Here is a 13,228-nt window from a genome sequence, read left to right as displayed (position 1 = left end):
TGTAGCCACCATGCCAAGAGCATCTAGAGACTGTTGTAGCCACCATGCCAAGTGCCTTTTCAGAGACTGTTGGAGCCACCATGCCAAGTGCCTCTCAGAGACTGTTGTAACCACGTTGCCAAGTGCATCTGAGAGACTGTTGTAACCGGTAATCTCTGTGCCCTTTAAGAGACTGTTGTAGCCACCATGCCAAGTGCCCTTTCAGAGGCTGTTCGAGCCACCATGTCAAGTGCCTCTCAGAGACTGTTGTAACCAACTTGCCAAGTGCCTTTTTCAGAGACTGTTGTAACCACCATGCCATGTGGCTCTCAGAGACTGTTGTAACCGCCAATCCCTGTTATAACCACCAAGTTGTATACCAACCCTGTAACATCTACGCTATACAACTGTCTGTAACCATTACGCTTTGTGCCCCAACCAGTCAAGCCTTGTTCCTTTGAACTGTACTGGGTCTGCCTCCATTACTGCATTATCCTCGGGTGGGATCCCATGTGAGGGTCAAGGACCACACACAATAAAAACTGACCCTCTGACACACACACAGATCTATATATTTTGTTTGCCTTTGGGGATAAAGGTTTCAAGTGGGGGGGAAAAGTGTGAGACATGGTAAATTAAATGATCCAAATGTTCACAGAAGCACAGAAAGAACTTTTCCTTGGAAGACTTGCCTAAAATTTTCACCAGACATCTTAAACACTGTAAAGTGTATGAGCAGCTTGTAGTCTGTTGTGTCTTTTAATTGGCTTAGTGTACAGTAAAGTCGAAAAGAAGCACAAACCATGGAGATAAGACAGTCAGATGATTTGGCCCTCAACCATTGGCGATCCTTTGTCACACAGTTCCTCAAGTTCTACTGTTCTGAAAAGTCTGAGTCTACCAGGTTGGACCTTACCTGCCCAATCTATTGTGTCAGAGGCGTCTGACAATCAGTAGTCCCCTTACAATCTCCTGAAATGGAAATAAGTGCCACAGTCAGTAGCGAAGAACGTTCGGGGGCACGAAAACTGAATATTGAAAGGGTTGTACTGTGAATTCTCACATAATGGAATAGTGGAATAGACCAAACTCTGCTTAGAGTATCAATGAGAGCCGGGCCATATCTATAGGGGGTACAGATGTAGCAGAAATTTGTGGGCATTGTTGTCTGAACTGGGCGAAAGGCCGATCTGCCACGTAAGAAGACACGTAAGAAGTATTATAAATAGCACACGGTAATATTTTCTATTTAGTCCATAAAGCTTTCATCTACGCCTCTGCCCGGGTGGCTAGATATATGGCACCAGTAAGTTTACAGTCAAGAGGTGCAAAGTCCTGGACCGGTCAAGAATGCCGCTGTGCTGATCTACTAAAATTACATTGCCAAAGCAAATATGCATGGTAATAACTGCTGTCAGCTGAACGATGACTTAGCCATCAATTCTCCCACGTCTAGGGCTACCTTTAGTCTTTTCTTTTTGAAGAGGCCCAGTAAAAGACATTTTAAACCCTATTGTGACCTGCAGTTTTTCTGCACAATGTCTCTCTTGTGAAAATGACATAGCTATGGGGAGCAAAGTGAACATCAAGGAGCCAAAACGGAGTATGATCACCGAAGCCTGGAGACTGCTGACCCAATGAACGTCATGGCCCTTCATGGGGCACTTCACGGCACCTGCATAGTCATTACTTATTACAATGAGGGACAGGCAGGTGCACAAAATCCAAAACAGACGGACAAAAATGTTACTCGAATGACTCCAAAGGAGATTAAGGTAAATTCCAAGAAATGTAGCAGGGATCCTATAATGAACACAGGGGATATATTTACTCACAGGCTCCTGTAAGCATGACGCCATATACTATCTTAATGTTTTCTTAAATGTAAGGTCCACCATCAAGACATTGTTGTGGTCAGGGGCACAGTATACAATTGTGGTAGACATTTCTTTTGGAAAACAGTTTCTTACCAGATCAGCTGCCGAGAGAAATTTGAAGAAGGAGAGACCACGCTAAACTCCGACATCTGGGGTGTCCATGTAAGTGAGACGTTAAGGAGCTTGGAGATGCCTGTAGCCAACATTATGGTCATTTGTTACTTGTAACTTTTTGGAATTCATCTTAAACTACGTTTGGAGCATCTGACGCAGATCCCATCAGATTTGACAGGAAGAATAGTGCTGTGACAGACACCATGACAAAACCTGATGGACCCCATTATAAGTCAATGGGCTCTGTCGGTGGTATCCGTTGTACAATGGAATTGCCACTGCGTCCAGGTTTTCCTTACAGATGGAAACTAGGAGGCAGATGTGAACGGAGCCTTGGAATAGTCTCTGAAAGCACAAAAGTATTGTTACAAGCAGTATTTTATATTTCAGTTTTACTCAACTGTATGGATCCAATGGGCAAATATTATTGGATTTGATTTTGGGCTAGACTGGAGTGTGGAGTCTTCACCTTCTAGCTCTGCAGGGAGGCATGATCTGTGCTGGAGGAAATGCTTAGGTTGCAATTCCTAGAATGATCTCCAGTTGACTGAGAAACTAGAAAAATCTTAGTTAGACAATTTAGAAATATCAAGGCAGATGAACATTCATAAATGTTAGACAGGTATGGGCCATACCAGGCCGGAAACCAATTACAGTTGGTTATCATAAATAGAGATCAATCACAAGGTAAGGAAACATGTCACAAATGAACCCAGAAAATGAAGAACTTAATTTCTTAGGTCTTATTTACTAGAATATGTAGAGGAAGGTCCACAGAATAATTAGACAGCAAATGAGGAAATCCTGTGGATTAGCCCTTTAAATCTAAAGAAGATGCCCATGCGTATTTAGGATCAGGACATCAGTGGCAGCCTGTGTGAGAAAGCCAGGACTATGGGGCCACTGGGGGCAGAGGAAGTGGCTTGGAACCAGAAAGAAAGGGCCAGCACCTTCTTGGGACATGACACCTGTCCCATGGAACATTCATTACCAATAATCAAGGAATGCCCTGGGTAACAACTAAAAATCTGCTTAGCCCTGTGTATTCTGCTGTTGTCACTGAATCTCTCCACTTAACTTCCTGTACATGATGTAAAGCTTTTGTCTACCAGTCACCCCTGCCACTTCCTGCAGTGAGCTGGAGTTATATTGCCTATATTGCCTGTGACATGCAAGCTGCTGCATAAGGCACAGTCTCTCGCCTCTCCTGTGCCTTAGACCTGCATCAGTGGCTTCCAGCATACTGCTCACAATTTAGAATGAATATAACTATGACTTCTACTAGATGTGATCTGGCTTCATCTCTCTATGTGATCTCTGGGCAAGGCATTATGGGGCATGTAGTAACCTGACTGCAGAAAGTGATTTCTACAATTAAGATGCTGGACAGAAACTGGACTATTCTCTTTTGAGAAACAAGTTATAGGTGGCATGGGAGAGGGAATAGAAGAATGCTGTTGTAATCTAGGCGAGGTAGGTGGGTTGTAGGGATGATTTTGTGTCTCTGGTGGAGTTTCCCTTTAAATGTCATAAAAAATGAATAAATGAAGCAACAATGTAATAATCAGTGGTGCGGTTTTATTGACTGAACATTAAAAAAATCAGATAAGAATTACCCATTGCATAATATATATTGAAATAAACATATTCATCATTTTATTTCTTTTGTCAAATATCAGACAGTGTCAGAATATAAATTACAGATACGGTTTAAAAAGTACAATAATTCATAATTGTAAATAGCACTAAAGGTCACTTGTATAAAATTGTGTGTTCCCTCATCAACCAAAATTCAGAAAGCAGATCAGTAACATGAAGCTATGTAGAGCAAGGCACAAATACGAGTATTAACCTTATGCCCCAGGTGTAAAGAAATCAATTCAACAGCATTCAAATCCGCCTTGTTTTTAGGTATTCAAAAAATTCAAAAAGTTGACAATATTAACAGTCTGATTCTGGACCTGACTGGCCGAATAGGATACACATTTGGTAACACTGGCAGTAAGTAAAAGTTAATTGTCCACTATATTCTATGGATTGTAGCTCTATATAACAAAAAGGGAAGGGTATCAGGGATGTCCCTGCCATAGAGAGTAATGCCCCAATGGGCCCATTGGGGCAGGGGGTCAAGATCCAAAAGTGCCCATCCTTCAAGCACTGATTAGCAATTTAATTTAAGAACCGCCTTTCCTCCCCAAGTACTGATGTACAATTAAATTTACTGTAAAAAGGAACCGTTGTGATCGGTGAACCATGTGGTAAATGCCCACTGTTGGACACAATTTTGCACTTACACATAGAAAAAAAATCTGCATAAAAACATAAGTCACTTTGTAAATACATTATATTATTTATCTTATACTGATCCTGTCTGTTTTATGGTTCACAGCTGCATTCACAATTTCACAGGCTTCAGAGCTGAAATCTTCCAGTACTTCCTGCTTGTTCAGTATCTGCGTAGAGTTTACTCTGGGGATTTCCATTCAGGGAATAGTCCTCTTTATACCTGGCACTGTACAGTAATCCAATGTAGGAAAATGTAACAGCCTCGCACCAGCATTATAGGAGCTAAGCTGTTAGGAGTGTGTCTGTCAAAAAGATTGTTGACGGTCTCCAGTGACAATCAGCAGAATTGTGAATGTCGCTCTGGACTGTAATACGGACTGTTATTCAGTCATTGAAGGTACATTTTTTTACATGTTTTCTTTACATCAAACCCTGTACAGTAATTTTATGTAGAAAAAATGAATAGCCCCATTCATTATATGAAATCATCTAAGTTATTAGGGGGTGTCTATGGACAAGTACGCTGACTGTTTCCAATAACAACCAGCAGAATTGTGAATGCAGCTCTGGAGTATAATACAGTCCAACAAAATAAAATAATACAATGTATTTTCTGCCATTTCTTTCAGTCAAGAAAACAAAACAAAATGTGATATATCCCTAACCCTAATGTAGATTCCCAAGAAGTCAGGGACTAATCACTAAAGCTTTGTCCACACAAAAAGTTTATTATTGTTTATTATCTCTTTATGAAATTTCCTAGCCATTGTGAAATATTCAGTTACACTGTGAAAGATATGCACTAACACTGTGGCAGTTTTCTAGTATCAGCATAGAGAGTCTACGAGCTTCTATGACCTTTACCCATGTCAAGTAAATGCCCTGAGGTTATCTGGAATGTATCTAGAGTCTCATTTCAAAACCAAAGACATTGCAGAGAAGAAAACCAGCCTTATGGTGATGATGAAGCCGCAGTTTGCAGACCTTTGGTTTATGACCTTAAAAAACATGTTTGACCTTCAACATAGAAAAACATATATAAAAACAATAGACACCCTTGACGCTGAAATGCCTGGTATAATCCAAGTAGCAATATGCAGAATACGGATAAATTAATGGTCCTTTAAAATACTAACATTTTATTTAAAAAATTTTGACAAAATTCTGGGTACTGCTCCTTTAAGAAAAAGGAATATCAGAAGTAAAACCGTTTTTGCATTTTTAAATTAATAAAAGGGGCGTCAGGTATTTGAATATATGAAAATTATTTATTTTTTAAGGAAAACGAGAGAATAGGAGGTTGAAAAGATCAGATGCAAACCATGGTGGCACATCATCGGGCCCATAGTACGCCCCATGGCAAATGACAGATGAATAAGGAGAAAATTTACTGACATGTAAGACATTTCCCTATGGACTTTGCTTTCATGTGCATAGATGGATGTAGATACCGTGTATAATCAGGATTAACTTGAATGGAGCAGGGCCCGTTTTGTTTTTTATAAAGAAGCAGCCATTTTTTTTCTAAAGGGGTTGTACATGGTCATAAAAACATGCTACCTTCCAAAAACAGTGCCACACTTGTTCAAGGCTTGTGCCTGGTATTGAAGTTCGGATCCATTGACATGAATGAGGCTGAGCTGTAATACCACACACAACCTGTGGACAAGTGTGGTGCTGTTTTTAGAAGAAATAATTTTATAATCCCCTACAACCCCTTATTTTCTTATACAATTCCTTGAACCCCTTTGGTGATAATGAGGTGATAATAACAATTACTTTACTACAGGCTGGAAAACAAGTTTTTTGTTGTTGTTTTTTTTGGTATTGTTTTTGTACCTGTGTGCAGTCTGTCCGCTAGATGTCAACACATGCGTACTTGATGGACATATGTATAACTGACTATTTATGTGAAGACTGCAGCGTTTGTAAACACCATAAAAATTAAAAAAAATGACTGCAAATTTCAAAAACAAAAATCACAAAAAGTTTGATTTAAAAAATGTGTTACTTTTTGATGACCATCATGTCCCTTTAAGAAGTTCAGTTAACTGAAGTCTGAAGGGGATAATTCACATTAGACAGAAATTGGCCAAACCTGCCGATAGCAGATGTCTGTATGTGTACAGTATGTATGCTGTATGTCTTGTATATGCATCCTATATGTGTACTCTGTGTATACTGTATGTGCCCTCTATATAAACGGTATTTATACTGTAGCAGGATGCTTCTTTTTCCTGCTAGCTTAAAAAAGTAATCTAGCGGAAAAAAGAAGCCTCCGACTGCCATTGAAATGAATGGGAGGCGGAATTTTACTCCAGAATTTGCGGCGGGTTCCGTCACTAAAATTCCGCCATGTGAACAGGACCTGAGGGAGGTGAGTGGGTGTTGGGAGGCATCAAAGTTCCCAGGGTGCCATGCACTGCTGCCACTATTTATATTATGCACATTGAAATGAGCCGTGGAGCTGTTTTTGAATATCTTTTTGAATTTCCTATAATATGTAATTGGAGGAATAAACAAAACTATTTATAACATTTTGATTAGTTTCTTTTAGATTGTATCTCGACTATAACATGCAACAAAACAATACAATTCAATGAAACATAGATCATGATATGGGAAGAATGTGATAGGAATGTTCCTCGCAGGTAAATTTGGTTTTCGCATGCCCAAAAATCATGAACTTAAAAGGGTTCAATGCTAATACAAAACAGATTTGGATAGTATAAGTTCAAAGATCGCTCGCACTTTGCAATATATATCCTGTAGGAGCGGGTATGAGGAGGGAGTGGGCATAGAGTCTATGGTCACAACCATGATGGCAAATGACCAGAACCAGCCTTCACAGAAATCGATATGAGCAGCCCGATTCCTCCTCACACCCGCTGATGCATGATTGCTCTCAACAGTTCAGAAAACCCATCATCATACACCCTATTAGGGAATTCTGAGTTAATAGAGGGGGGTCCTCTGTTCAGGATCCTCATCTCTTGTCCAGAGTGGAGAGCAGTCACAAAGAGCACCTCTTGCTCTGGAGGACCTGTCCTGTCCTGCATTACACAATTGACACATTGATTTTAATAGACACTGTGTAATACATAGTTTATCCTGTGGTGGCGCTGCAGGGAAATTGAACACTTACTGTCAGGTTTCCCCACAGTTCACAGCTGATTGCTAGGAATATTTTGTGATCTGCCTATAGTAAAGAGACCCTTATAACAAGTAAGTATTGTCCAAATCCAAAAAATCCCTTAAATAGGATATAAATGCCAAAATATGAGCATCCAGTCGATGAAAGCCCTCTTAAAGAGGAATTCGGCCTACAGCTATTTATGGAATATCTATAGCGTATAACATAAACTTCTGAGAAGTGAGGGTCCAACCTATCAGGAGAGAGGAGTACCATGACCCTGTTTTGTATGAGGAGCCAGGTGACAGCCACAACAGTGAAGAGAAGAGGGAGGCGGCAGTGCACGGGTGCGGCTCTCTCCAGCAGAGGTATTGAAACAGCCGTTCAAAAATGTATATGTCCTATGGATATGCCATTAGTTTCTATTGGTAGGACCACCCTTTTATATAGTCCTTCATTTTTCTTTACTTGCTCCCTTGCAGCACTGGGGTCCTGGATTAAAAAATGACCAGAGGCAATACGGCATGGATTTTTTTCTACTCTCCATGCTTGTGTGGGTTTTCTTCCAAGAAGAAAATCTCATCATCCATATAGACAACTGATTCAAAAAAATTAGGTATAACCCAGTGGCTAATATATAGTATATATAGTATAGTGTCTAATTTATAGGTCAGGGTTGGTAACTGGTTGTGGTGTTTCTGATAGAGCAGAGTAAACCCCAACTTTGTCAATACAATGCCACAGACAGGAAGCTGGATCGGGGATCCTTCCAGCATTCTGATATTTTTGACTATCAAGATAGTTATTGGGACAATATTTGAAATGGTTTTCTATATGTTGTCGCCAATATAGATGGAACAAATTTGCACAATTTGGAACCAAATCATTTTGTATCACGGACAAACAATTATTGTTAAATCTGTAATGATCATCGATGCGTCTACATATAGGTCCTTGATGTACCCAGACCTAGACAGATATAGGGGAATTAAAGCAATTTGAGCAATTAAACAATTGCATTTTTACCAGTCAGATCTATTACTATAAGGAACTTCTGCTGCTTTTTAGAGTTCAGTTTTTCTCTGGAGTTGCATGAATGTAAAAGAATACAATACAAATATTACTGTTGATCACTTTCAATGGACGCCCTCATCTCATAACACTAACGAAACAATTACTTTGCACAATATCACAAGTTGATAGCCTCTCCGACTCAAGGACTGCAAGTCCTCAGCTGTTGTGGCAAAGCTGGCAAGTCCCTCTAGGACCTGTGGTTCTTTAATTGCTGACAGTTTGCAGGTTGGGGCTTTTTGTTACTGGTGTGGTATGATGGAAGATTGCCTAAACCAGGTGTTACTATAGATACGGATTCTCCTTGCAGAGATCCAGCACAAGGTAGAGAGACTTTAAGACAATTCTCCCAGGGACATATATGCTAAATAGCTTCTCCTCTAGAGGGAAGTATACTGTCTCTCCAGTGCCATCTATAGGTGGTTTTCCTGTAAGACAATGTCCGACTTAAAGGAAATGAATAAATCGGAAAATGACATATTATTTAAATTCGTTTTTATTAAAACCATCTTTTTTTTCATTCATGTTTTTTTATTTTTATGTAACTATCCACTTTAAAATCTTGAAATATTTATAATGATAGTTTTCCCACTAGCCACTAGGGAAGTCATAATGGACTGACACTTCCTGTTTTCTGCAGCTTATTTTTCAGCTTTGCTGTAGAGACTGGGACAAAATGAGCAGAGTCATCTCATTATTATTAGAAGGTTGGTGAGTTAATGACAGCACTATTGTACTGCAGGAGGCCTAGATAAAGCAGGGTAGTAACACTATACACACATATAAGGCTCTGTATGCCATTCCCTTGTCACTCGTTGGTCTCTGGGGAAGGAGCTGTATGCCATAATTTCCATCTATAATAATCTATGACATTTCTCTGTCAATTGACTCCCATTTATTGTAGTTGCCATAAGGCACACACTCTACTTCACTGTCTATAAAGACGATACGGAAAGGAAGTGCGTTTATTCAATATGGCCGCCGCCAAGGAAAGTTTTTTAAAATAAAGAATAAATAACTTCACATTTTAAAAAATAAAAAACACATTATTTCTCTTTAATAGACTGGAATCTAATTAATGAAAAAAAAAATAAAAAATTAGACATTCCCTTCAATGATACCCATCTATAGACTGTAGTGCAAATCGGAACCCTTGTATGTACTGACAAGATGCAACAGCTCCGAAACAGTATTGTCGACTGTTTTGACTCTTTAAGGGATTGCACATTGAATTATAAGCTAGGTGGCGCTAGAGAGACAGTATTCTTTCTTCTGGTAGCAGAGCTGTTTTTCATGCTTAACCTGGTGTACAATTTGTTTATTCATTTTATAGTTTGGAATAATAAAATTCGCTTCTTTTGCAATACCAGTTATGACCTGCAGGGGGTGCTTTATTTGATATCTATGTTTTTTAGTTTTTTTTTACATCAATGAAGTATTCAATGTGGTAGTGAGACCATCTAAGATGGTATAGACTCTCATACCAAATTACCATAACAAAATGATGTATATAGATGTAGCACCTGACGTCTGTCAATTACACCTTGCAATACTATCATGATTTTTTCTTGTTGCTTTTTATGTTTTTTTGCCAACAGATGGCGCTGTTAATACGTTATTCTGTATACAAAATTGCCAGGCATCAATGACCTGGGATCGGCTACATCTGTACGGTAAACAATTACATCAGATTGGCCGTTCGGGTAACATACAAAATTATAGTTCCCCTTTAACATGACTTATGTAAACTTCAGACCTCAATGAAAATACAATTTTTTTCTTCAGAATATAAATTAGACATTTTTTTACTTGGCAGATTTCTATATCATTTTAATATAAATTAAAATTGGTTAATGACCCTGACGATTATTCCATTACTAGTTAAGTAAAATAAATATATATCTATGTGTGGCTAGTGCTTTTTTTTTTTTTGGGTTCATTGAAATGGTGATGAAAAATCTAAAACGTAGTAAAGGAACCTCCTTTCTAATAACAATAATACATTGACTTAAAAATACTGCCCCCTAGTTGGGCCTTTAGGATAGCTTGAAGCAAAGCTCCGCCCCTAAATCTGAACAAACCATCAAAGCACACGCCCCTATTTTTCATGGTACATAAGTTCTAGAATCAAGACAATTACATAGAAGGTGGGGGTGTTAGATATGGCTTGTACAACATTTCAAATGATAGACATAGATGCTGATTCTAAATAACTTTCTAATATTTTTTATTATTATATGTTGGAATTATTTTAAGGAAAATAATTTATAGCAAGGGGGGGGTGGGGGTCGTTGGCACACCCAGAATGATCAATTTGGCGCAACTCACAAAACGTGAGAAAGTTTCCTCTTTCTTATACCAAGAATATTTTTCACAAATTGAATAAATAAGATGTAAAGCGTCTAAAATACATCATAAATTTGGCACATGCCATGTATTAAATTTTTTGTCTCGCAATTTCGGCCACAATTCTGGCACATTTTGCTCAGTAATTCTCCCCCAATGTGTAAACAATGAGAATTTCTCCATCCACATCGGATATTATTGTTACATTTTTGATGACATAATCAGCGCACGCTTCTTGTATAAAATAACCAAAATCCGCAGGTGAAGCACATTTATCAGCATATTTGATCAATTTTCATTTGACGCACCAGATTTTGATCTATTGTTTTTTCGATTATCGGTTTCTTTGGCTAATTTATCTATGCTTCTATGTCTACCGTAGCAGAGTACACACTGCTGTGAATTTCAGTCTATATTCTGTACTTTAGTTTCATTACAAATTGAGGGTACTTCCCATATGCATCTAAAAATAAAACAAAAAACTTTGTAACTTGTTTTGATTAAAAAACAACAATAGAAAAAACTTCCACTTGGTGTATACAGCTCCTATGCAGACCTATGTGTCTTAATTGTTAAAGACTACAAACAAAAGTTTAGTAACATATGACAGGATCAGACTACGGTGTTTGCAGTCTGTAACCATGGAGACGCACAAGTCTGTACAGAAGCTGTATACACAAAACTGTAGACTTTTTTTAAAAAAATCTTTATTTTAGATGCATTGGAGCAATACGAAATTTGGTTTCAAAAGTGTACATATGCCTTCAAAATATTATATGTTACTTGCAGAGATCTTTTTAATAAATTGGAAAAACCCCTGCATTATATTGAGCACTTCCAATAACCGGAATAATTATTATCGCCAGTATTACACAGCCTGATTCTCTGATCTGGTCTTAACTCCAGATTGGAGGGAAAAGGGGTCAGGCAATGTGAAAAAAAGGTACAGAATTAAAAAAAAAATCCTGAAGCAATGTGTTAGATCAAAGTTGCAGGAGGCCGCATAAAGCCAATGTTTGAGAATTACAATCGCCTTGAATTTATAAAAAAAATAAAAAAAAAAAATTGCTTAATTAAAATAACACTGCAGCTCAATGAAAATAAAAATCTCATGTTAATGATGGGAAAGGAATGATGACATATGAGTTTCCTTCTGCATAGATCCACCCATGGGTTAGGTATGTGCCATATCATTACAAAATATCAAATAGTATCTTTTTTTCGTTTTTTACATTTATATCATGTAAATGCATGCAAGTCATGCTGGATTCTAAATGCGGTTTCATTTTTGTGAAGAGCAACTAAATAAAAGTGACAAAAATGATGTGAGATGATGCCATGACTACAAAGTTAAACATGCATCATATTTAGCCGTTGGTGATGTTTTCTCTTTTCAACTATTCAACTTTGGAAAGTGTATAGTGACTTATACAAAGAATTAGTACATTGTAAGTAAAGGTCATTTCCCCCTGGGCCTCCTGGTTTTAAACTGGTTTTGAAGGTGTCCATGCTGAATCTGAAATACCATCTCCCGTTGACGACAAGGTCATGGGGCCGCTAGGTGTCAATGGGTCCGTATCTGTATCCGTTTCACCTTCCGCTAAGTAACGTTTATCTCTCATCCACGTTGAGCCATTTGGGCCAAAATTAAAGTCTTCTTTTTCTTGGGAAATACTGAAACCACTTAGAGACCTCTGAAGTTCATCATGGTTGACTGAGAGAAGAGAAAGTGGCGTGTCACTATCTCTTGTAAAACTTCTTCTATGTATCGGGGAGACTCTTTCGACATATGGATTTGAGATCTCTCTTTCATGTCGAAAGTTGACCCGAGTGTCTATTAAAGTCTGAATAGGCAAATCTGTTGGCCTTTCTGTATAATTGGGTGAAGAGGTCATGCTCTTCCTGGAACAGTTTTCACCATTAAAAGGCATGGGTGCAGTAAATTCCACAGGGTAATCATCAAAGAACCCATACTGATCCAAATTGTTAAAAGAAACTTGGTGCATGTCGTAAGGATTTCTATGGGTGCAGGACTCTGTATAGTTGTAAACGACCCTACCAACTTCAGAATATCTGCTCTCTTCTCCCTCCTCTTCCACTTGTGACTCCCTAAGTGGGTAGTACTCCGTTACCTGGACCTGCAGTTGGTCCATGTGCTGCAAATGCATATCAACCAAAAAGTCTAATTTCTTTTCCATATCTTGGACCTGGGAAAATATTAAAAATAAACAAGATGTAAAACAAGACATGTAAGCTACCAGCTTAGACAATGCAAATATTTAAAAAACAGACATTGCTTCGTTGGTCTAATGCTGATCTTACAAAGGGAGATCCTGCCGGGCACGCCAAAACAAATTGACATTCCTCATTAGGTTAAGAGCCATTTATTAAACTTTTAAAAAAGTTTTGACATATCATAGTG

At 38.4% G+C, this 13,228-nt stretch overlaps 1 protein-coding gene across 1 annotated transcript in view; it reads right to left on the bottom strand.

Annotated features, from left to right (window-relative positions):
- Positions 1–3,590: 3,590 nt before the first annotated feature.
- KCNQ3 (potassium voltage-gated channel subfamily Q member 3) overlaps positions 3,591–13,228 on the bottom strand; it is a 118,656-nt gene continuing 109,018 nt past the window's right edge. The window contains exon 16 of the mRNA XM_075827939.1: positions 3,591–13,013. Within this exon, the coding sequence (XP_075684054.1) occupies positions 12,291–13,013 (723 nt within the window). The 3' untranslated portion in view covers positions 3,591–12,290. The remainder of the gene's footprint in view (positions 13,014–13,228) is intronic.

The sequence above is a fragment of the Rhinoderma darwinii genome, chromosome 5 (assembly GCF_050947455.1).
Source record: "Rhinoderma darwinii isolate aRhiDar2 chromosome 5, aRhiDar2.hap1, whole genome shotgun sequence".
NCBI classification, from domain to species: domain Eukaryota; kingdom Metazoa; phylum Chordata; class Amphibia; order Anura; family Rhinodermatidae; genus Rhinoderma; species Rhinoderma darwinii.
The sequence above is the reverse complement of the archived record's forward strand: the minus strand, read 5'-3'. Positions and strand labels throughout refer to the sequence as shown.